General features: G+C 35.1%; 1 protein-coding gene across 2 annotated transcripts in view; it reads right to left on the bottom strand.

Annotated features, from left to right (window-relative positions):
- LOC119051921 (T-cell receptor-associated transmembrane adapter 1) overlaps positions 1 to 24,710 on the bottom strand; it is a 33,089-nt gene extending 8,379 nt beyond the window's left edge. The window contains exons 1-3 of one of the 2 annotated variants that reach the window (XM_037148886.2): positions 24,492 to 24,710; positions 11,977 to 12,087; positions 2,370 to 2,406 (exon numbers count right to left, since the gene is read on the bottom strand). In XM_037148886.2, coding sequence (XP_037004781.2) covers positions 2,370 to 2,406; positions 11,977 to 12,087; positions 24,492 to 24,498 — 155 coding nt within the window. In that variant the 5' untranslated portion in view covers positions 24,499 to 24,710. Of the gene's footprint in view, positions 1 to 2,369; positions 2,407 to 11,976; positions 12,088 to 21,621; positions 21,787 to 24,491 lie in introns of those variants that run through there. The other variant, XM_037148885.2, reaches the window with a different exon arrangement.
- Positions 24,711 to 26,818: the final 2,108 nt, after the last annotated feature.

Here is a 26,818-nt window from a genome sequence, read left to right as displayed (position 1 = left end):
AAATAGCTTCAGCCTATTGTAAATATTTAATAAACTTCAAGCACAAATATTTGGCAATGTTTTTAAGTAGAAGATTAATTACTATTAAAAATAAATTCATAAATAAGCTTAGATCCCAGAGGCCAGTGTACTTCTGAGTTCTTGGCTAGATCAGATTCTCTATTGCCCAGAAAAATGTCTGAAATAGTCCTCTAACCAATAAGCACATTTTATGACACTCCACAATTTAAAATAATATTGTCTTTTACTAGGGTCCATATTTTATACTTTTACATATATTTTCTCTAGTTTATATTTTAAAGTTGTTATTTACATTTTACTATTATTTTATTGTGAAGTCCTTTCTAGAAAAATGTCTTAATACTTTATTGTCTAAGTAGATTAAATAATTAAATTCAATTTTTAAAAAGCCATTACTTCTGCCTGGGTGACTTTGGGCATAAATTCTGAGTTATGTTTCTAATTTATAAATCATGGATGTTAAACTATTTAGCTCCTATTGTTCTTTTCAATTTCAAATTGCATTATATAAATGTAACATTCTAATATCCAAATACAAATGAAAGATATTTCTACAAAACTAAATAAAGGCATTTTAAAGGACTGGAAAGTTGTCGTAGTGCAGAAAGAGCAAGCTGAGGGTCTGTCAGAAATTGGTTTGGGTGTTAATGTGATCTGCTTAATAGACATTTCTATGAATCAGCAGGTATATGTTTGGGCTCTGCAAGTGTATAAATGTTATAGAAAGCCATGGCTACTTTTGGATCTCAAAATGCATAATCAGAAATAGACAAATTGTGAAATATATATATATATATAAATATGTGAATTAACATGCCAACCACTTTTTATAGATAAAATCTGCATTGTATAATCAGTTTTTGCCTGCATGAAGATTTGTTACAATAGATTGATTATTAAACCCTGGAGGGAATCTGCATCTTTCCATCTCTACTGTTCAGTGAAACTCTTATTTGTTGAATGAGTTATATTAAATGTTATAAAAGAACCAACCTCTTTTCTGCATTTTCCCTATAGCTAAGAGACTGTTTGCGTTCAGATAGGTATTTTATTAATTTTCCCTTCTGACTTTTACCATCTTCATCCCCAAACTACCAACCCAGTCTTCAGCAAAATAATCAATCAGAAGACTTTCTATCATTTTGCATCTTAATTGCCCTCAAATGACAAGTATCAAATCAATCATCAGATTAATTTATACATAATGATGTAGGATTTTCTTTGTTACGAAGTCAGCAAATTACTCTTGATTTGAGCTAATGACTTGAATATTATGTTACAGAATCCAAGGCAAAGAGCACTCAGAAAAACAAGTTCTGTGGGTGGACTGCCTACAGCCCAGAGCCGGGATCTGCCAGAGACATGCCCATGTGGAGAAGAAAACAACAGACCCTTCGGAGACTTATAATCTTATCCTACTGACTGACAACAATAAAAAAAGAAAATTAAATAAATTAATCTACATCATAAATTTAAAAAAATCTTATCCTACTGACTGAGAAAGCTCTGTGCTTTTGAAAGACCTTTAAGTCTATCAGTCTACCATTTCACGAAGGTCTTGAAGAGTCCTCAGTGCAATTCTCTGTATTTAGACTTTTTCATCCAAAAGAGAAATCTCCATTCTAATGAAACATTGGGGTCAGAAGATACTGTCTAAGAAAATGAAACTCTTCACTATGATTCACACCACAAACCTTTTGTAAAAAAAAAAAAAAGGAGAAGAAGAAGCATCATACTATACAATTTCTCTCTAACTAGCTATTGAGCTGGTATTAAAGAGAGTAAGATACCTATAACTGCATATTATTTTAGAGTCGATTTGTCACATTTCTGTGGTGGATGACATTATCCTTAGAAACAACATATCACAAAGCATCCTAATCAATGCAAGCATGTAAACATCTTAAAGCATCTTAAATTTTATTAGGTATTGCTGGATTTCTTTTCACTCTCCGTTCTTAAGAGCCACATAATTATATATATGTGTGTGTGTGTGTGTGTGTGTGTGTGTGTGTGTGTGTGTGTATGAATGCATGGTTCAATATAATCTGAATCATAATGTAGGCTATTTTTCCTTGAAATTGATGACAATTCTAGAGATAACAGGCTGGAGTCCCATTCTGTTCTTCACCCAGCTCTTTCACTTACTCAGGAGAAGTAAGTAACTAGGGCAGAAAATAATGCTATAGTTTTTAATTTTCAGATGGGAGTAAAAGTAATTAAACTCACTTCTCATTTTATTTTTAATCCAAATACAATATCCCTGAGCCAAACCTATCAGCAACATAACATTTGTTTCTTTCTCTTATTAATTGGGAATCACAATATGTAACTCATTTTCTACATACCTGGGAATGTAGTCTTCAGTGTACCTGTATATTTTACCTGAAAGATATTCAAAATAGACAAATTAAAAGAAGTTTTGACATATATTTGTTAAATCCCCTAGAAAGGGTTGTGAGGGGGAACTTAGCCTCAATGTCAGTTAATATCTTTAATCAAACCGTTTGATCACCACTATTTGAACGAGAGATAATGATTGTCTCTAATTTGGGCCAATCATAGCCTGTGTCTGTTGGCAATTTGGGAGTGAAACACAGGGCAGCATAAGGAAGGAAATAATAAAAATTAGAGCAGAACTGAATGAAACAGAGAATGAAAATACTATACAAAAAATTAATGTAACAAGGAGCCAGCTTTTTGAAAAGATTTAAAACTGACAAACCCCTGGTTAAAATCACTAAAGAAAACAAAACGCTCATATAAACAAAATCAGAAGTGAAAAATGAGAAGTTACCACAGATATTACAGATAATACAAAGGATTATACTAAAATACCATGAAAGACTATACACCAATAAATTAAAAAACCTAGAAGAAATGGAGAAGTTCCTAGAAGTATATAGCCTTCCTAGAATGAATCATGAAGAACTGGAAAATCTAAATGGACAAATCAAAAATGAAGAAATTGAAACAACCATCAAAAAATCCCCAAAAGTAAAAGTCCAGGACCAGATGGCTTCACTATCGAATTCTACCCAACATTCAAAGAAGATTTGATACCCATCCTTCTCAAACTTCCAAAAAAACTAAAGAAAAAGCAATACTTTCTAACATATTTTATGAGGCCAACATAAATAACCCTGATATCAAAACCTGGCAAGGATAACACACACATACACACTCACACAGACTACAGACCAATATCTCTTGTTAATATAGCAAAAATCCTAATCAAAATACTAGCAAATAAAATACAACAATACATTAAAAAAATAAAATAATACATCATGACTGACTAGGCTTCATTCCGGGAGCACAAGGAGGGTTTAACAAACATAAATGAATCAATGTAACACACCACATTAAAACAAAGGATAAAATCATATGATCTTATCAATAGGAGCAGAAAAAACATTAGATAAGATACAACATTCATTTATGTTTAAAACACACAATAAAATGGGTATGGAAAAAAATACCTCAACATAATAAGGGCCATATATGATAAACCCCCAGGTAATATCATATTCAATGGCAAAAAACTGGAAGCTTTTTCTCTAAAAACATATAAGAATGTCTACTCTCACTGCTCTTATTTAATATGGTTCTGGAAGTCCTGGCCAGAGCGGTCAGGCAAGAGAAAGAAATAACAGGCATCCAAATTAAGGATGAAGAAGCAAAATATCACTTTTTTGCAAATGACACTTTCCTGAATACTCCATCAAAAATCTATTTGTTTATTGTTACTAGAAACAATAAACAAATACAGTTAAGTTTCAAAATACCAAGTCAGTGTACAAAAATCCACTCCTTTCCTGTATACTAACAATTAAACTTCAGAAAAAGAAATGATAAAAAAAACCAATTTATTTTGTAATTGCAACCCAAAAAAAAGAATATGTAGAAATAAACTTGAAACTCATATGGTCTTATTAACCACTGTCACCTCAATAAATTTAATGTTTGAAAAAACAGCAAAACGGCTTTTAAAGAAACAGTCTGGGTGCTGCAGCAACAGGACTGGTGAGTGGTGTGTAGGGCTGCAAAACCGTGAACAGATTCCGTGCCAACTCAAAGAAGGTAACCCAGGGACTGGTTCAAAGGCAAGTGAAAGGAAATATTTGTACTTTAAATTAAATATGTGTATTCAAAATGAAAAAAATAGTTTCCAGACATTTTTAAGTGAAAGACAGTAGATTTATAAGGAACTATTGAGGGAAATTAAGGCAAATTCAGAGTACAGCTATAATAAAACCAGTATTATGAAGAAGTGTGTCTTATCTGTTCATTAATAACTTTTCTTTGATGTTGAACTAGATGGATGTACATAATATTATATTTAATTTATTTTGATTAGGTATTATTTGACCTGGCATTAAAATAAAGTAAAAATTTTGCAGAAGTTACTTGCATAAAAGTGAACCCCAGTATTATCTATGTCTCGACCAAACACAGGACTTTCAGCCTTAACATGTGGAAAACTCTGTGTACTGGTAAAGAACTAGCACAGACATTTCCAAATAATTGAACGAATCATCAAACACTACAGAGATTATTTTTAGGAAGATTTACATGCAACAAAATTAAGTTATTCTCCAGAGAGATCATTAATTGTTAGAGAAGCATTATTGGAACAACCTCAAAATCCTCACATCGGAGGGATACAAGGGGCATGTCACAGGGCAATGCGTTTGGAATAATTCTGTGAAGGACCGAAAGCAGGAAGTTTTTGCAAAACATACACACAGAGCAGCCATGGGACCAAAAATGATGAATGTAATCCACTGGGGTATATCTAAAATTCTCTTCTGCCAGCCAGCAGGAAATGCCCTACCTAGCAAAAGCTGCATAATAAAAATGCAGTTGTTTTCAACTAACTTCAGATTAGTCCTGTGAATATGAAAGCATGTAGACCTAGGGAGAAGCAGAGAGATGTCTGCTGTTGCAATGGCAGAGTGAGAAATGTAAACAACTTCAATAAGCATAAGAATAAAAATTAGTTAATAAAGACCAAAAAAAATGTAAAGGGGAAAATAGAAAACATGTGGGGTTTTTTTGATATGGCAGAAATGTTTACACTCAGGTAATCAATAATTATTCAGGTTTGTCTAGAATTAAAGTGCATATCATATACAAGAATAGCCTGATGTGTCATGGAACAAATTCAGGGTGAGAAATAAGAAGACTTTGGATTTAAGCATTAGTTCTTTGATGTATTTGCCATGTGGCAACATGCAAATCACTTCAAAACTTTGTTCTTGGTTTACCCATAAGTAAGGATAATAATGCCTACATCAGGCAAATAGATGTAGACAATAAATAAAACAATTTTTGTAAAAACCTCATAGAAAATGACAAAGTTAATTTTTAATACTATACATTCTAAATGCATATCACATAACAAACCACAATTTAATTGTGCTGATTTCAATTGGGAAGTTACTTCATTAAATGGATTAGCTGAAAACAATGAATATAAGTACGATGCTATTTTGGTGATAAAATATTCATAAGTAAAGCTTGACTTAGAATGAAATAACCAAATCTCACCTTTGGCAGAGGCATGGTCACCAACTGAATATTGAATTGAAAGAAAAGATAAAAAATAAAGAAGTCAAAACAAAAATAAAGAGTGGCATTACTTAGAATAAGTAAAAATAACTATGGAGTAGAAATATTCCCCCAAACAAAGATTTTTAAAGAACAGTGTGTGTTTTCCATGGCGGTGGTTGGAGTGTGAATGCCAGTGCCTGGAAAGTACCCTGGTGTGATGGGTGAAAAGATTACCCTGTAGAACGGAAATGTGGTTGGACATATTGTCCCGAAAGAATAGCAAAGGAGTTTAGACCAAAAAGCTTCGTGAGGAAAAAAGTGGAAGCAATTATGCAAAGGATGCAATATACTAATGTAATGTGTAGGTAAAAGGAAATGAACTAAAACAATGTGAAGAAAAAAATAACTAACAGGTAAAAAAATTATATTGCAAGACCAACCATTTTGAAGAAGCACCCTAAAGAGGGGAATTATAAAGAAGAGTTCAAGGATACCGCTCTGTTCCAGGCCACTCTTAAAGCTTATATGTGTCACCTGGAGTTGGACTCCTGGGACAAGTGTAGCTTCAGTTTTACAATACTTTCTATGTGAAGTGTAATAGAATATGATCTCCTTAAAAAGGCTGGTAGTAATAAAAAAATGTAAAGGTTTCAGCTAAGGAGAAAGGTCGGCAAGCCCAGGCTCCTGAAAAGGTCTTGCTCTTACATGAGGGCTTGCAAAGTATATTTACATATAACTGGAATGATTTAAAAGCTACTTAATCACTTCAATAATTATCAGTAAAACAAAAAAACAGTTCTTATTTAGCGGTAAAGCAGTTATATTTGCAAGACTCTGTATGAGAAGAGCTGGGTGAGTTTTCATAACCCTCTCCTGTGATTCAGGTACAAACCTTTGTTTCTGATTCATGGTTGAGAGGGTGTGAGCAAACAGCTGCTTTTATGTTTTCCCTTTTATAGGGTTCGCCCTTCCATGCACACTACATAACAACAAGAAACAACAGCACATGGCTGAAATGCCATAATAAAAAAAGATTTGATACATTTTTAATGTGAAAAATGTGCCATAATTTTCTAGTGAATAGGAGAGATACTGATAAGACTTTGATGTATGAGCAAATCATATACTTGCTTTATCCTTCTCAAAACAGAGAAGAAAAGCTGGATAAAGAATACACACACACACACATACAGCTTTAAAGGAGAAAAAATGAATGCAATCCTATCAGAAGAAATAAGAAATAAACATAACCTTCCTAAAGAATAGATTTGGACCAAGAATCACATAAAAATGAAAGATTTATTTTTGGAGGGGAGGAAGAACTGCATTTCAAAGCTTCTACCTAGCACTGCTACAGAAAACGTCAAGGAGAGGCTTATCTTGCCTATCTGATTGAATGTGAAGATATTACCTTGTTGATGGGATAGAGGTTGTCTTTTGTAAGCTATTTAATACCTAAACAGTCAACTTACCCACTGACTGTTTGCCAAGGTGGAGTCATATCTTGCAAGTTTCTTAACCACAAAGAATAGCACAAAGATGCAAAAATATACAGTTGTATGAGGCCAGATACAGGGGTACTGCATTCCCAGACCAAGCGGCAGAAAAGCTGGTTTAGTAGGATGGAATCTCTTCTAGTTTATCTGTCTAGCAGAAACAAAGCAAGGAGGAATCTTCGAGAAACAGGAAGCAAGTTTGTCTGCAGAGCTAATCCCAAATCCACCTGGAATCTCTGGTTGAGAAAGAAAGATAGTGCTATTTGCTCATGTAATAGAAAGGAAGGCAATTATTACTAATACTTGGGGAAAGATATGGGGAGATGTTAGGGAGGTGGGAAGGGGCCACAGGCAGAAAAAGTGGAGAGGACAGGAAGGAAGGGCATTCTTTCAGGATAAATAAACATTGCTCCAAGGCTAATCTTAGGTTTGCACACTAATGAAGTGCAAGACCCAGGGTTGTGTGCACCACCTGAGGAGGATACATGGCATCTCAAATAAAATAATTTGCAATAGATTAATATTTAGAACCAATTCCATGAAAGATTACAGAAAACTCTCTAAAATGAACCTGTGTGTGACTTAAATGAACACAACCATTATTGCTAAAATTCAGGTGATTGTACAATCGTGTTAGTAAAATAGAGATGGGGACAAGACATGAGGTGGGAGCTGGAGAGGGCCTGGAGGGTGAAGGAATGGGGGGAGCAGAGAAGAAGCCAGAGGAACTAATGTTCACTCAGATGACGGACATTAACATTAAATGGGATAATGTTGCCATAGTGAGTTCTTTTTTTTCCTATTTATACTTTTATTTTTTTAAATTTTTATTTAGTTATTTTTCAAGTACAGTTTTCTGTTTATTTCTCCCATTCCAGCCCACCCCTCCCCCATGCTCCCCATTTCTGCCCCCCTTAGTTATCATCCCTGTGTCCTTTATACTTGTTCATCTAAATCCCTCTCATTTTTCCCCTTAAATTCCCTCCCCTCTCCTTTCTGATCACTGTCCCCCTGTTCTCTATTTCAGTGTATTTGTTTTTATTTTGCTTGCTTGTCTGTTTTGTTGTTTAGCTTCCTATTAAAGGTGAGATCATATGGTATTTGTCTTTCAACCCCTGGCTTATTTCACTCAGCATAATGCTTTCCAGTTCCATCCATGTTGTTGCAAAGGGTAGTAGTTCCTTCTTTCTCTCTGCTGCATAGAATTCCATTGTGTATATGTACATACAACAGATCCAGAGACACATGAAGAAATGCTCAATATTGCTAGCTACCAGAGATGCAAATTAAAACCACAAGGAGATACCACTTTACACCAGTCAGAATGGATATCATAAATAAAGCAACCAACAACAAATGTTGGAGAGGTTGTGGGGAAAAGGGGACCTAGGTCGTGGGGAAAAGGGTTCACTGTTGGTGGGATTGCAGACTGGTACAACCATTATGAAAAACGGTATGGAATTTTCTCAGAAAAATAAAAATCAACCTGCCTTTTGATCCAGCAATTCCACTGCTAGGATTATATCCTAAGAACCCCAAAACATCAATTTCAAAGAACCTATGCACTACAATGTTCATAGCAGCACAATTTACAATAGCCAAGAGCTGGAAGCAACTTAGGTGCCTGTCAGTAAACGAATGGACCATAGTGAGTTCTTAACAAATGTTTTTGGGATGAGGGTAGGAAGCACCAGGGTCACCCAGATGATGACGTGGGCTGTACACTGTCCAGGACTGACCAACTAGGTCCCTACCACTGTGCTCAGGTAGAGTAGTCCCTCCTTATCTGTGGTTTCAGTTACCTACAGTCAACTGTGGTTCGAAAATATTAAATAGAAAACCCCAGAATAAACAATTCATACATTTTAAATTGCATGCTATTCTAAGCAGCATGACTGAATCTCAATCTGTCCCACTACTCCCACTGGGCCGTGAATCAGTGAATCGCCGCCTTGTCCAGCCCATCCACCTTGTGTACACTCCCTGCCCATCAGTCACTTAGTAGCCCTCTCAGTTAGCAGATCAACTGTCATGGTGTCACAGTGCTTGTGTTTAAGTAACCCTTATTTTATTGAGATTTTTCTAATTTATTGTTAGCTCCTATTGTTAATCTTCTACAGTGCTTAATATAAAAATGAAACTTTTTCATATGTATATACATATGTGAAAACACATAGTATGTATAGGGTTTGGTACTGGCCATAGTTTTGGGTATCCGCCAGGGGTCTGGAACATGTCCCCCATTACTAAGGGGGACTACTTTGTTAATACAGTTATATACATGAACCCTATAGTCTTATGACATTTACAACATTTTGTATGTAAGGAAACTGAAACTCAGGGAATTCATACTACTTGTATAAAATCTCCCAGGTAAATCTTAAAAGCAGAGTTTTAATTCAATGCCAGGTTGACTTCAAAAACCATGATGTTAAAAAATATTGAAAGAACTAAAATAGATTTTTAAAAATACATCAATGAATGTAATTTGTTATTCTCTGTTTTTAAAAAAGGTCTAACCAAGGAACATGTATAAAAAATTTGGACAGCTGTAGCTGAACAACATAAAAAAAGTTATTTCCCTCTATACTGCCTCCAGGCAATAGGTTCATTTATGGTAAGCCAGAGGCAGTAAGGGTTTGTACAATTGCAAAAAAAAATCTGTTTTAAAAAAATAATAAAAGCCTGCTACTGTTTTTAGCAGTGATCTACTGACCATTCAAGTAAACAATTCTCCAAAGCAGTTTGTATGATGAAAAAATGGTATAGATATGCATAAATAAATTTCAAAGTACAAACTATAAAAATGAGAATCGGAAAACCCACTTGTTTCTCGACCCCACATGAATCTCCACAGGATTATCACTAGAATCAGTGGAAGACTGAGTATTGTCCAGATGCTTACTGTTGTCCTGGTTTCCACCTTAAATTACTTCACCTCTGTGGTTCAACTCACCTTTCTAACTCAGGTGAAAATATTTTCTGCCTTCATAAAATATTTTAATTAACATTTAAAATATATTCATTTTAAGTGATTATATAAAGAAAGGTACTGCTCTTGGCTCATTTTTTTTTCTGCATAGTAAGGAAACCTTTCCGAGAAGTTATCTGATGATGGGTCAATTGCACATCTGATACAAACTTTCAAAAATATTTTATTATAAAAGTAATCGCTGAAGTCATTACTAGTGAAAAAGTGCTGCTTGCCTGAACTTTTCTCTGAGGCGTAGAAATGGTATAATAGAGAACCTAGAAGAGTGTTGGGTTCCTGGCCAAGGACATTTGGTCAGCAACGCAAAAGCAGCATGCACTGGTAGAAGCTGTTTTGGACAGAGAATTAGAAAAACTGAGCACTTACCCGTGATTTTGCTATTAAATAGATGTGTGACATCACCTATGCCACTTTTCTAGTGCCTCTCATTTGTTTTCAAACCCACATAGCAATGATGCCTTCCTCTTCACATTTTATGTCACCATTGTGAGCACTGAAGAAGACACCCCTGAGAACCAAGGACTCACCCCAGAATCTGACCATTGTTTTAAATTAGTTGTATGCAACTTTTCCTGGTTACATGTATCTAACTTAGTTCAGTTAACTTCATTTTAATAACTTTTCATCTGTTATGTATTTTCTTTTCAATTTGTTAATTACCACCTAAATGCTCTGCCCCTATTTTTTTTTTTTGGTTCTAGAATATTAAGATCCCTCCCAAAGACTGTTGAACTTTCATATTTGTTCTTTTCTTTTATTGTTCTATTACCGTTGTTCCAATATCCCCCATTGCTCTCCCTTGCCCTGCCCTTCCTCTCATTGAGTCCCTACACTGTTGTCCTTGACCATGGGTCCTTTATACATGTTCCTTGACTTGACCCTTCCCCTTCTTTACCCTTTGACCCTCCTCCTCCCTCCCCTCTGGTCACTGTCAGTTTGTTCTTTATTTCCAATGTCTTTGGTTCTATTTTGCTTGCTTGTTTGTTTTGTTGATTAGGTTCCAGTTAAAGGTGAAATCATAAGGTATTTGTCTTTCACCTACTGGTTTATTTCACTCAGCATAATGCTCTCTAGTTCCATCCATGCTGATGTGAAGGGTAGGAACTCCTTCTTTCTCTCTGCTGTGTAGTATTCCATCATGTAAATGTACCACAGTTTTTTGATCCACTCATTTACTAATGAGAACTTTCATTTTTCTATCTATTCATCCATCATTCATTTTCCATCCATCCATCCAACCATTCATGCATTCATTGCACATATATTGAATGCCTACAATGTGCAAAGATTGTGCTTTTGCTGAGCATTGCATGATTTCAATAATGTAAAAGAGGGTAAAATTTATGGTTAAAACTGCTGCCCTGCTTATTGAAAAGAAAAGCAGACAGTGACAGGTCCCCTTAACCTTCCCTCCTTGCTCCTGGGAGTGTTTAAAAACAAGCGCATGGTTCATTCTATTGCTTTTTCAGTTTCTTTTTTGTGCCAATGAGCCATCTGTATTTTAGAGGTTCTGACTGATGCCAAGAAGTTTGAGTAGGCTTGTGTGGAAACTTAAAGAGCTAGCCTTCAATTTTCTCATCACACATCTGAGAGAATCTTTATGGCTGCACCAGAATAGGCTAATTTTATAGGTCATTCCACTGGAAGAGAAAAAATATGTTTTATCAAAACAAGCTCTTTCAACTCTATCACTTAAGGCAAAGATAAAGTTAAGACTGGGAAGCTTTTACATTTCTAATGTGATTATATTCTTAAATTAAGAAAACCCGTAGGGTAAAAAATGTATCAAATAGATTTTCTACAGATAAAAATATCCTGTTGAATAACATTTTATAAAATTGTCTGCCACTGTTTTCCAGTGAATCCGTCTCAACTCTAGCAAGCCCCCTCTGGCTATTTCTCATGTCTTACCTTGTCGCTGCTTTTCCAGATAGTGGGAAATGTTGAAGATCAGTGATATAACCAAAGCTAAAATCAAGGAGACTAGAATTGCCCACACATAAAACTGGCATCCAGAGTTTGCTGTGAAACAAAACAAACATACCCTTAGTATAAGTACTGGACTTATTGGGGAAAACACTTCATAAACCAGATAGAGATCTAATTGCTATGCTGTACATCTGAAATTAATATAAAATAAAACTTAGTATCAACTGTAAATGAAAAATAAAAATAAATAAAATAAAATGTGCTATCAACTCAAATATGTATATAGTAGCTGCTTACCTATTTTTTTGAACTAGATTACACAATTAAAACTATTGAATTCATTCACAAAAAAGGATAAATCCTCTGTCAAGAAATTAATTAACATTGAAAGTCAAAGACTTCTTACAGCTTTCTAAATGGGTATTGGTAAAAGTCCCTACATTCAACATGAGCAAAAAGAAGCATTCTTAGTGTTAATGACAAAGAAAACATTTTTAGTCTGGCTACTAAAATTTAACAACTGGTGACTGACTGATCATAAAATCTTTGGTTCAAAATCAAGAATACCCAAATTACTCAGATAATACTCTGCTATAATTAAACTATTAGACTATTTGTAGTCTTTCATCCTTAGACTATTTGCTTTCATTATTTGTGCAAAACTACTTCCTTCTGTTATTCCCAGTAGTGTAAGATACTGTGTGTTGGGATAAATCAATGATTCTGGAACCATAGAAACCCAGTTTTGTCAACACTGGCCATAAAGAGCTTTTCTCATATTATTTAAATCCCCATGAATGGATAATGGATAATTCATTGTTTCCCTTTCTCTTCTGTGAAGGCTTCTTTTTTCATTCCTAAGCCATAAAAGGGTTTCTGTGGGATACAATTGCCTATTAGTTGCCATTGATTATTTATGGCAATCTTTATACAGATATAAGTGACTACTAAGATAATTAGCTTGATTTTATATATACAATATATATTACACATAAATTACATAACTTACTATATACAAAATTATTTTTATATAATATATAACCATATGTATATATTACATGTTAGCCTAATTATGTATATTAACCTAATATATATGAATCTAATATCATAACCAGCTTTTAGATTGCAATATACATATATGTAATTAGGTTAATTATCTTAGTAGTCATATATCCATGTGAATGCTGACCCCAGAAGAGTAACTTGTGATTCTATAATACTGTATATTTATGGGTTCAACCAGTACTAATTGGACATCTCTTCTGTGCCAGAAGCTGTGCCCCATGTTAGGAACCAAAGATAAAGGAAACAGCATCTTGCTCTCGAGGAACTCTCTGTTTAGTTGGGGGCAGGGAAGGGGAAAAATGTATAAACCCATAATTAGATATTCATGAACCGCAATATGTAAATAGCTACAGCAGAGATTGTTGTGTACCTTCCAATCCCAACTCTCTGTGACTATCCAAAATACAAAACCATTTTAAGCTCTTTAAAAAAATCTGGCATTAAACACAATAAACAGCACAAGCAAAACCTTAACAGGAGGAAAATTAATTTTCCTTCCCTAGTTTGTCTTTAAATAATCCAATAAAAAATACCTAAACTCAAATGTTCTTTGTGCTGCTCTATTTTACTAATAATCTTTATCTCAGATTTGACATTTGAATGGCTAATTATTTTCTTTTTTAAGTATATTTTATTGATTATGCTATTACAGTTTTCTCAATTTTCTCCCCTTTGTCCCCCCTCTGCCCTGCACCCGCCAACCCTCCAGCATTCCCTCCCCTTAGTTCATGTCCATGGGTTGTACACATAAGTTCTTTCAATTCTCTGTTTCCTATACTATTCTTAACCTCTCCTTGTCTATTTTATGCCTACCAATTATGCTTTTAATTTTCTGTGCCTTTCCTCCCTATTCTTTCCCTTCCCCTCCCCACTGAAATTCCTCCATGTGATGTCCATTTCTCCGATTCTGTTCCTATTCTAGTTGTTTGCTTAGTATTTGTTCTCATCGTTGTTTTTTTTTAGGTTCAGTTGTTGATAGTTGTGAGTTTGTTGTCATTTTACTGATCACAGTTTTTGATTTTCTTCAATTTCTTAGATAAATCCTTTTAACATAATACGGGCTTGGTGATGATGAATGGCTAATCGTTTTCTTTGAATACCTGTTGTCCTTGCCGTGGTTGCCGAACTGCCTCAATGGTCCTGTCTATTTTGGTTGGCTTTATTTATTTATTAGTATTTATTCACTCATTCATTTATTTTATTTTTATTGAGTTCACTGGGGTGACACTGGTTAACAAATTTATACAGGTTTCAGGTACAAAATTCTGCATCACATCATCTGTGCCTATATTGTGTTCACCACTTCAAGTCCAGTCTCTGTCCATCATCATTTGTCCCTCCCACACCTTCCTCAACCTCCCTCCACCTCAGCAATCACCACACTGTTGTCTGCCTGCTCTCTAAGCATACAGACGATTAAATACAAAAAGTATATCTATGTATTTGACATAGATGTACATGTGCATATAATTTGCATGTCACATTCTTATATACATTGCTTTTGTTTGAACTAGTCTGTGCTTCTTATAACACCAGAAAATCTGCCTACTAAGGTTTGCTATCTCCTCTCTAATTCTGTACTGTGTCAGTTAGATGATCAAGATACTGTATGTTGCACAATAAATTGGGATGATTTTCTGCCTCCTACTCTGCAATGCTGGACATAAAATATATGATTTATAAAAAAATGTCAAGAATTAATAAAGAAAAATTAAGTGAAAATGGTAGGAAAATGTGTGAATTTCTTTTCTTTAATTTTTTTATATTACATAAAGTAAAAAACAATTGAGATGACTTGAATAGCCTTTTATCTTCCTTAATAGCACTACCAATTAATTTGTTTAAAAACACTAAGGTTTAGAGGGGACTAATTTATTCACTAGGAACATAATCCTATAAATATTTATGAGGATTCTATAACAAAATATTTATTAACTTTTAAATATAATAATGCTAGGTATTGTATGATACTGCATATATTCCTAGAATTATTTATTTGCTATTTATGTTTAATTATATATTTTGAAAAGGTCACACATGACTTCTGAATGTAAATTAAAAATTCTAGCAATACCAGGATGTAAAATAACATGTAAGTTCCTTTATTAATACATAAATGGGACACTGATATTAAACTAATTGGCTTTTTAAAAAGATTACCACTGTATTTGGGGGGATATTTACCATGCTAATACGTTAATTTTAGCATTTGCATAGAATCCCAAAGCATTTGCTATAATTCATCTACTTATTTCTTTAAGAGGAACATTCTGATGTTTTAAGATGTTTTTTTCCTATAAGCAAAATACAGAACACTCCATTAAACATTTTATGCATACATGGACTATTTGTAGAAGAGGTTCCTGAGAATAGACTTGCTGTGACAAAGGGAATTTTTAAAGCACTCTTTCAGGGAGCAATTGATCCCCAGATCCCACTGGTAATAATCTCTCTCAGGTGGTTGCTTTAACATAATTATGGAAAATGGAGCCAGCAAGCTGTCTCACTTGTCAGATGGGTCTCAGTTTCCCTCATTGCTAACAATTTTACAAAAATATTAATTTCTGATTTCTATCATTAAATTAATGATTTTTATTATTAAAGATTTTTTTCTTGTATATGTCATGGAACCACAGTCTAGTTACAATCCTAAGTCCTTTCACATTTTAAAGCAGTATGAGGGTACACACTATATTTTTCTATTGAAAAACAGAAAAAATATTTCAGGTTACTCAGGAAGCCAAAGTAGAGTGTATTCATTCACTCTCTAAAGTCATTATATTTGGGGAAATTTAAATAAATTAACTTTAACTGTTACATCATCCATGTTGAATGTTGCACAACAATTAGTAAACTCAGAGAAGCAAAACCACAAAGGTAAGAATCAACCCCAATCTTATTATCCAGAGATGATCACTGTGCAGTTTGTTTATTTCCAAACTTATGATTCTCTGTGTATAAATTATTGTAGACAGAGATATAGGACTCAATTATACAGACTGTACGGTTATTTTCTTTTCCTCTCTCAAAAGATTCTTTCATTTCCTTCAGCAACTCTGCATTCCACTGCAGCGGTTTCCCATAGTTTATTTAAACAATCCCTTATTGTAAGATATTTAAGTTGCTTCTAATTTTTGGTTATATAAACAATGTTGTGATGAATATCTTTAGCCAAAGCTGTATACTCATCTTGGGTTTTTTAGGTAAAAATTCCTGAAGAGGAATTGCTGGGTCAAAGGATATACACATTTTAAAGGAATTTGTTATCTTGATGTTCACGGTTTTAAAACACAATACCAAGCTAACCGTTCTCAGGTCAGTCTGCCCTCTTTCACATTAGTCCAACTGGCCCTGACATTACATTTATCGCTCTTGTTTAATCCACACTACGTCAGCTACCACTCAGGATCTAGCTCTCTCCTTCCACACACTGTCCTCATACATTCCACTGCTCCGTGACTTCTGGAGAAAGTTGTCTCCTTGTCTTCTTGCTGAAGTCTATGATATAGGTCTTTCAAAAGAAGGGGCCTGTTCCTGTTTCTGCCCTAAATATACAGGACATTCCACTTTCTTTCCTCGCCATGATATATTTCTACAAGATGTTATTTTAGGTTTCTTTAAATTGCAAGTATTCGCCCTGCCCTGTGTAGTTCAGTGGATTGAGCATGGGCCTGTGAACCACATGATCGCGGTTCGATTCCCAGTCAGGGCATATGCCTGGGTTGCAGGCCAGTGCCCAGCAGGGGACTTATGAGAGGCAACCATACATTGATATTTCTCTCCTTCTCTCCTTCCCTTCCCCTCTGAAGATAAATAAATAAAATCTTTTAAAAAATTGCAAGTATTTTAGGACTTGCCAGCTATACCCACCCAATAATACACTGTGTTCTAGTCATTCTGAAGCATTTGCAATTTTCAATAGATACCATATTCACCATTTTGTTTCTTCATGTCTCTGTGCATTTGTTCCTTAGTCTGAAGTACCTCTCACCTCGTCTATTCCTAACCATCCTTCAAGTCTACCTTCTCTCTGAAGCATTCACTCACTGCTGCCTGCCCCCCAGTGACATCCTGTACATCCCTCTATGTTTCCACAAGTATTGACCTAATCATTTATATACAAAAATCTGTCCCCAGAAGTCTCTCAAGTTCCCAAGAGACAGAAAGATTGTCATATTTATCTTCATCTTCATGCCTCATTTCTTCATTGTACCTATTTTTATGGGAATTCAATGAATTAAAATATGTGATGAGATTTGGAGCTTAGTGTTTCTCACTAATAGTTAATGCTCAATAATATTATCTATTGTTTTTCTTTTTATTATTATCTTACTACTAGTTAGACTCCTACCATCATTTCTGCAACCTGTTCAGCCCAAAGTAGGTGCTCGCTAAACATGTGTCAACTGACTAAATAAACGAAAAGAGGAGTAAAGAAGGGTTATGTAATGATGAGCTGACAGAAGAGTTTTGACCAAGTGTGAGGTCTAGAAACATCTACAACCTGAGAAAGACATGATGAAGATTCTATTACATTTGTCTATAGTGCTATTGAGAAAGGACCTTCCTCCCAGAAGCTGAGAAATAGAACCTGTGAGAGAAGAGGAACGCATTTGGCCTCTGTGGCTCTGGCGAAACTTCTCATCAACAAATCCTAATTCTCTCTTCTGTGAATCAGTGTTTACAAAAAACCCTACTGAGAATTAGTTTGTTTCTTAGGAAGCATAATACAAGAATGTTGGTGCTAACAGCTGGCTATCTGACTACATTTATGGGAGTAGTTACCATTATAAATAAGAGATTTTATTTTCTTTTTTAAAAGTCATCGGGGAGTTGTAGTAGAGTGAGTACAATTTCTGTAAAAGAAAATTAGGAAATACCACTAGTATGAACCCAATCACAACCCTCGGAAATACTCATTTGCATAAAATTGGGATGGTGATAACCTGTGCCAGGGTGAGCAGAAAGAATCTCCTCACAGACCATGTCATAATTTTAAGAAGCTTAAAATGGGATGTGCTTTCAATCTCTTCTTTTCAACATTTACCTTAAGGACCTACTATGTTTATTTTTACTTGTTAAGTGTACATCCTTCAACTGTGAGAACTGAAAAATAGACTTTTCTTATATGCTGATAACATGCTTTTACCTTTCTAAAGCCAGTTGTGAAATAGTTGTTCTTTCTAGCTATTATTAAGGAAAGAATGACTGCTTTCGGCAGATGTCCCTCTCCTTTCAGCCTAGTGATTATAAATCATGGTACGGTATAGTACAGCACAGTGTAGTAGAACCTGCCTAAGGACACGTTTCACAACTAATTCATTACTGTGGAGTTAACCAGAAAGCTGCATTGCTTAAAATTCCTATAGAATCAAACATTTAATAAATGTCTTCATAGTTTACCTTCAGCCAAATTGAGTGATTTGTAACCTTGCTTTAGAAATAGTCCATTCTAGAAATTATGACATCAACTCTCTAGGACATATGCTTTGTAACCTTGACCATTCACTCACACACATACTGAAAAGATGGAGAACTGATTTTGGAAGGAAATTTTGACCTTACCTCTAACTTCTTCCTTTATCTACCTGTGGATAGAGGTAGAATGGGCTTCAGTGACTTTCTGTACCGGGAAACACCCCAGTTATATTCCTGAGTTGTAAGAGAATATCAAACTTTCTTCCATCTCAGCTGATCATCAGCCTTAAAATGGTAGCTGAGACCCAATCTTTGGGTTGTGGGAAGAAAATAAAAATTAAAACTCTCTGCTACTCTTTTTTTCCCTTTCATTTTCTATATTTTCTGTCTGTTATCAGGACAAAATAAATCTCATTTTAAGGAAAAGAACCAACTATATGGAAACATACTTTCTTTTTTAAAAGATTTTATCTATTTCTTTTTAGAGAGGGGGGAAAGGAGGGAGAAAGAGAGGGAGGGAAACATCAACATGTGGTTGCTTCTTGCATGCCCCCTACTGGGACCTGGCCCACAACCCAGGCATGTGTCCTGACTGGGAATCGAACTGGCGACCCTTGTTTTCTCAGGCTGGCACTCAGTCCATTCAGCCACACCAGCCAGGGTGCAACTATGTGAAACTTACCATTGAATTTATTAATTATGGGGATGTTATGGACTAGAAGATATTGTTTGATACATCATTAGGTAATTTCAGGTGTAAGAAGCTGGGATCTCCTCAAAACCTGCAACATTTTTATGCTTATAGTCTATGTGCATGTTGTGATTGATTATGTGTCTGTATTTCTGTATTGTTTAATACAATCTATTATAATTCTCAGGGATTATATGATACTCATTTTTGTGAACTAGTTGTATCCCTTGCTCCTTAATTTCTCTTTGCATTGATTTATTTGGTTATCTTTTATACTGTTCTCTGCATTTCCAATACCCCTCTTTCTGGAGGAGGGGTAAAAGATTAAATAAATACATAGAAAATAATAATAAACCTCTAGAATGTATCATTCCTGAGAGAACAAAATCATACTCCTTTCTACTTAGTGTTTTTTTCTCCATTTTTCACATCTAGTATTTAATACATACTCAATAAATAGTTGTGGTTTGGGTAAATAAAATACAGCACAGTATTAAAAATATATGCTTCGAGGCAGTAAGGAGAAAGCCCTAATCTTATTTTTAAAATACACTGATTTTTTTAGCTATACATTATATATCATTTGCACAAAATTATATTTTGATTATAAGTTTCTCTTTTACCTTTTTAATTAAAGGAAGCCCTGAAAAAGTTGTATTAGTTCATCAATTGCAGCAAGAAGACACTTCCCTCTCAGCTATAAACAAACAGCTAAATTAGTCTCACAAGCCTATATTTCATGTGAAAGCTTTAAGGAAAGACCTTATACTTTTCATGAAATGTCAGCAACACTAAGGCAAAAACATGGGACCACAATGTACATTCCTCTTGGGCTGTGTTTTATCATTCACTGTTCTTTACTATAACAGTAAATTTGTTTCACATAACCAATTTAAACCATAGGCTAACTTCTAATGTGTAAAGTTGGTTCAGCATGGTCTCCAGTTTTCCTCTAATGTTAAGAGTTCATATGAATATTGAACTCTTTTTTCCCCTCAAGATTTTTTTCCCTTTATAATGTGATTTGAGTTTTACATAGGAGGATTTTTATTTAGAAGCTTTGTATTTCATGACGTTCTTGATATCCTACATAATCTTTGATTGCCAACAATAAATAGCCCCCCCCCATTTTGGAAAACAAAGCAAAACACACAGAGATGAGAAGATATTGAGTAGCTACATGGTGAAGATATTCAACTTGAACAGGAGATTTGTGTAAATGTTCACACACACACACACACACACACACACCACTTCATCTTTCCTGTACCCAGTTATTTCCCATGTGCAATATGAATATTTCTAGATTGTGTGGGTATCTATTCAGCAGAGACAGTGCCTGTTATAATACTGAATGCACAAAGTGCTCAAAAATTCCTGCCTAACAAATTTAATCTTTAGTATCTTTATTCATTAATTATAATTACTTTCATTTGTATAGCTTTTATCAATTTAAAAAGAACTCCCACATAATGTGAATTTAGCTATTTACACTGTTAAAAAGCCAAAGGCCACAAGAAGTCATTAGTGAGGCAATGACAACCAGGAAAGCCATGATTTAAGTTTATTAGCTTTCAACTGCCAGAGGCTAATGGAGATAGGTTTAATTACAAGAACTCTGACTCCCTTAAAACCAATAGTACTTGGTAGGCACTGTATTTAAAATTCACAGTGACATGTGCTCTGGACGGAAACTCAGCTGAGCAAATGTAACGTCTTTCTGCTTGCAGGTTTGATTCTTACAGGAGCCTTTACTTAAACAAGTTAACAATAGAAAAGCAATACATATAATGCCTTAATTGTTTCTCCTTCAGGGGTTCTGTAACTGAGACAAGTGTATGAGTTTATAGTATATAGGTTATGACTTTTCTTGATGGTTTCTCTTCTTGCCTCATGAACTCTGTCAGAGAAGTGACTGACCCTTCTTTGCATTCCATGAATGTGTATGTGTATTTATTTTAGGCACCCCAGAAAATTCAAAGAAAAAGTTCAGATATAGCAACCCCATGAGTTTTCTTACTGTGCTGATGGATTGGTGGCTAACCAGGCACATTCATGACTCTCTGAATGTGGCACATTGTCACTGCCCAGACAGCCCACCATGACTGTCCACCCCCGTGACCCATCACTAGAAGTCATTAGAATGGTAGGAGCACCGGGAGGGGTTCTCAAATCCAGTCCCAGGCTTTCAAGTGAATAAGAGAATGTTTTTCATGGAAAAATTAAAACCTGTCAACCTTAAATGTCTATCATACACAGAGGGCTGTTTGAGAAGTGAGTGGTGTATGTCCAAGAGAGGCCACAAAGGAGAAAGGGACAATAGCCATACAGCCCATTGCAATGTCTTTGTCAAACAACATGGAGAAAGGGAGTAGTGAGTGTAGTCACAGACTTGCTGTCATGTCAGCGTGCATCCTTTAAGCACATCGTGAATGCCCTTAACCGATACTTACCAAATTTAATCGAGGAAAGCATACGGATGTGTGTGAAGTGGAGGGTAGATCTTAAGACAGTATGTTGTCATTCCTGTAGTCACTTTCATAATTAAACTTTAACTGTAGCTGGTAAACTTTAGAAATCCTGCTGGGATGAAAGTAACGGCAAAAATCCCTGCTTTAGGCGAATCTCTCTTCATCTGCATTTAGCTGTCCCTTCCATGTCCATACCTATTGTTTCCTATTGGATCAGCACCTTGGTGAGGCCCTCGGATGACGGCATGGGTGTGTGAAAACGTTCATCTAACAAATTTCTTTCACTACTATGTTTTTTTAATGTCTTAAGAAGGTCTGTTCATTTTTCTCTCTTCTTTTTAATTCGGGAATGCTGACAAAATTAAATGAAATTTCAAATGCCTGGAAAAGTGATCTACAATACTTATTATTAATTAGCAATTTGTGGACATTTATTTCTCATCTGTGACCTTTAAGTGACAATTTTTCCTGAGTTAACTTTCCTTAAAACCACTGCCAAACTATCTAAGTTAAAGAATCAAACATGATCTGTAACCTACCTTTATTTTAGAGAACAGCTGAATTTGAAAGATGATTCATAAATCAGTCCCAGCTACCTGCAGCCTTTCAGAAGCCTTTCCTTTTAGAAACCAGCTACCTGGTTTCTAAAAAGAAAGGCTTTCATTTTTCTCAAAAAGGCGATTGAGGCCCAAGGGAAAAGCAAACTGAATAAAGACAATGAAAATTCTGTTTTAGAAAAACAGCAGTGTAACTACAGTGGGAGTCATTGTTTAAACGAAATTAATGGTAGCCCAAAGGAGTTGTTTTCTCCACTCGGCTCAGCTAATATTGACTTTGTGTGACTGCAGAAACACAGCAGGAATTATGATGCCGCACATGGATTGATGCAGTGACCAGAGGCACATGGGTGGGAGAGAAGGAAAGATTTGGGGTTTTCTTTTCATACCTAGTTTTAATTAACTAGGAATTTAACCCGTTGTGTTCAAACATTTTCTTTTTTACTTCACCCATCTCAATGTAACAAACAAAATGAGACTGTCGTCTTTTTTCACATTAAGGTTTTTGTTTTGTTTTAAGATCTATGATGCTTCACCATGAATACTTTATATTTTTCTCTCTTTTGTGAAATTGTAGATCTTAATCGACAATGGAGGAGTTCCCTTATTACACCTGAAGGGAAAACTAGATTATAAAATGCCATGGAGGGGATATTACCATTTCACTTATAAAATTATAATTAATTAATACTGGAAAGAGTTGACTGTCATATTCACTGACTTTGGCTTTCCTGAGTTCCCCATCACCATTAGCTCATGGCAGTTGTTCCTAGTGTTGCTGTATTCATTTCCTGCAGGACACTAGCAAAACTGGAACACATTTTTTTGTTGTTCTTTGCTGATCTATGAACCCTGGAAAAGGAGGAGCGGCATGAAGACTGTGCATGTCAACTTACGCTCCCATGTGATTAACCCAATCAATTGATTGTAAAATCCAGCAAACAAAACACTGATGCAAATTCACAGAAATTATAAGATACAATATCTTAATACATAGTTCATACTCATAAATGTTAAGTCCTCTAAGCAGAACAATTAAGCAAAGGATATAATCAGACAATTTACAAGTGATAGAATTATAAACAGTTTTAAAACCCATGCAAAAATGTTCAACCTCATTATAATCAAAGTAATGCTTAGTAAACAATTGGTTAGCCTGTTGTGCTTTTATTAGAAAAGATTTCTTTTTTAAAAAATTAGATCAGCCTGTTAAGGAGAAACACTGCTAGGAAGAGAGTGAATTAGCATCACTCTTGGAAAAGTGATTTGATAATAATGAGATTTAAAATGTTCACAGCCTCTTACTCAGTAATTCCAATTCTAGAAATCCTTCCTAAAAAATAATCCTTAGCAGATGAGCTATAGAGATGCTCATCTTTCTGTCATTTAAAATATAAAAAAGAAAAACTAGATACAACATAAATGCTCAACAAAAAAATAATTAACTAAGTAAACTATATTTAACCCAATAGATGTTATTTTGTACATTCATGTAAAATAATTAGGTAGGAGTTATAAAAAAGGAAATAGTTATGTTATAATGTTGGTAAAAAAGTTGGATTATTATTTTATGTGCATTATTATTTCGGTTTTGAAAAACAAACCATGTAGAATGTATTGAACCAAAAATTGGGAGGAAATACAATGTACTATCTTGAATTTTATTATGAGATGGTAACTCAATAATTTTTCCTTTTTCATATATACTTCTCAGTTCTCCTCAATAAATATGCATTTTCTCTTACCACAAAAAACCCATTCACTAACAAAATAAAAAGTACATTAAACAATGAAAGAAGAATGAACCATCAATGGGAGAGACACAGCCAGTCAACATGAAGTCAACTGCTACAGTCCATTGCACAGGCAATGGAACCCCCACCAGCCTCGGGAGATGGTCTAGTTCCCAGACTCTAAAGAATTAGAATGCAGTTACTCCTAGCCTGCTTTGTAACTGAACAACACTGAAGAGGAATGTGTATGGTCAATGAAAGTTCCTTTAAAAATAACAATTCCTTTACATGTCATAGTGATTAAAGAAAAAACACTGAATAGCTTCAACTAGCTTTATATTGTAAATCACTTCCCAATTTTTTTCTTTTAAAATAGTCGTTTATACTGATTAATAGATTTCCAAATGTGTTCTAATTATGTTCAAGGCTATCTCACATTTTAAAAATAATGTATAAACTAATTTACTTTCCAAATCTTAAGTGTCTTTGCAGTAGACTTGAAGTTATTGAGTGAAATTTTAGGCATAGGAACAAAAGAAAAAAAATTAAAAATTCTACTTACCCGGCATACTTCTTTTCTCAAGAACTCCTTATGTAGCCATAAGGCAAACGCCTGTTTTACAAATGCTCTCACAAACTTTTGTTTCTGAGTAATTTTGCTTTGTTAGAAGAAGAATGACAGTAAAACTTGTCTTTGTCTCTACCTCAGTTTTTTCTCTTTTCTGTTTCTTAAAATCTTTTGTGTGTTCTTTGTTCAGTTGCAAACAGGAAATGTGGTGATGGAGGTTTCTAGACTTTTGATCTGAAACTAGTAGGCTTTTAATTTTTGTGTAACGTGAGAAAATCCCACAATCCTCTGTACCCTGATCTTTGACTTTTTATCAACACCTAAACCTAATTTAAAAAAATAAACAATAAAATCAAGTTATAAATTAGATCTATAAATTAGGTCTCCAATCTTTCTGGAAAGAATCCAGCGATATCCTCCCTGAAGAATTTACATGGAAACACAATAAACTCTGCTGAACTGGGAAGGAAACAGTGAGAAGCCCCAGGTGTGCTCAGCTGTCAGCTGGGGTTTCTCTGAGGCATGGCAGAAGGAGAATTAGCACTTTTTGAAACTTTGTATGCTGGGCACCTTCTTGACATTGTTGCACTAGGAGAATGGGTGCCTCCCTTCCCGCCAGCCCTCACCTCAGCCCACGTGGGTGCTCTGATCCATCCAGGTCCATTTGGCAGCGAGCTCCAGCTCTCAGTCCCCACCTTGGAGTCTCAATAGTGAAAAGTGTTAAATGTTAGTGAGCATAAGTATCTTATGCGGTATTAATTCAACATGCATATCCCTCAGATCCTCTAAATCAGAATATTTGGAGTGGAGCCCAGGAACCTGCATTTTCCCTGGTTATTTTAATACAGGTGTTCTGAACAATGCTCTGAACAACTCACACATATATCAATGGTAGCATTTTATTTTTAACATTAGATAAAGATTGTCTCTTTATCTACACATATGCTTTGTATGTATTTCTGTGCATGTATTTATCTGCTGCATGTTGTATGCCAATATGCATATTTGCTTATGTAGTCCACTCATTTTCTTTAATTATAGAAGAATGGCAAACTTGAATCCAGTTCATTATAAAAGGAGACTGAGGGGAAATAAAAAATGAGGCAATGCACAAACTCAGGGCAAAGCTATCAGATGGCTTGCAGGATATTTTGCTCCAGCTGATTTCTCTAAGATTCTTGAGAGCAGGAAGAGTATTAATCTTATCCACCATTAAAGTTCCAGCCTCCAGAAAAATGCGTGGCATGCTGTAGTTCTCAATAAATATTCTCACAATGATTGAATAAATAAAGAAATGCTAGTCTTCTGCTTTTGCCTTGCTTCATTACCGAAAACAACTCCTTAGTACCCAAAATGCAGGGTTTCTTTATTCTTTGGACAGAGCTGACTAAACACTAACAGACTTTTCTACTTCAGTCACTATCTCCAAAAACATTTCATGTGAATCATTAAATCAGAATCTGTAAAACTAAAAGAGACCATGGAGATTCCCTCATCTAATCATATATATATATATATATATATTAAAAGCATTTCCAAAACATGTTCTATATAACACTAGGTCTTTAGGATATTTTTGAAAAACAAATGTTCTTTCAACATATTATTCTCACCATTGTGAATGCAAGCACATTAAAGGCTTGGTAAATCCTACAGAGAAGAATCCTGACCAATCATTTAACAGAGCTTTTTCTCAATCCATTGGCCGGAGAACTTTTTGCTCAGCTGCCATGCATTAGCAGGGTGACAGGTTGTGTGAAGCAGGCCTGGATGCCCGCAGACCAAGAGCTCAAAGGAACAGAAGTCTCAGGTTCATGTAGGGACCAAAGGACAACAGAGAAATTCAAAGGATCCATCAAGAATTAGGTAGAACACAGGAACAGAGAAAGCTGCTGGAAAGCCGAATGCCAGACCTCAGGTAGTTCTGAGCACCTGAGACATCAGTTGAAGAGGAAAGGGCCCAGCTGCGGAACAGTCATAAGAGGTTGAGCTTGGGTCCTGAAATAGGATAACAGGTGAGCAGAATAGGAGCCTCAGTCTTCTATTAGATTACCTGAACAGGACCTTGGAATATGGGCAAAGTAGATGCTCTCCTATATCATTTGGGATATATGAAGAATATACATGGGAGAGAGGTGGCCTCAGGCCTGGAAATTTAGGTGCAGACATCTCCTTGTTAGAATAAGAACAGTGCAGAGGATGAAATGAGAAGAAACAAGGACACCCCCATCCCAGCCGTTACATAAAACACAAATCCAGAAATAATAAGGGTGTTCAGTAGTTGGCTTTGGCTGCAGGGAAAACCAGACTCAGTAAGAATG

The sequence above is a fragment of the Artibeus jamaicensis genome, unplaced genomic scaffold (assembly GCF_021234435.1).
Source record: "Artibeus jamaicensis isolate MK-2021 breed Jamaican fruit bat unplaced genomic scaffold, CSHL_Jam_final contig_3126, whole genome shotgun sequence".
Taxonomy (NCBI): Eukaryota; Metazoa; Chordata; class Mammalia; order Chiroptera; family Phyllostomidae; genus Artibeus; species Artibeus jamaicensis.
Note: the sequence above shows the minus strand (reverse complement) of the source record. Positions and strands in the feature narration are given on the sequence as shown.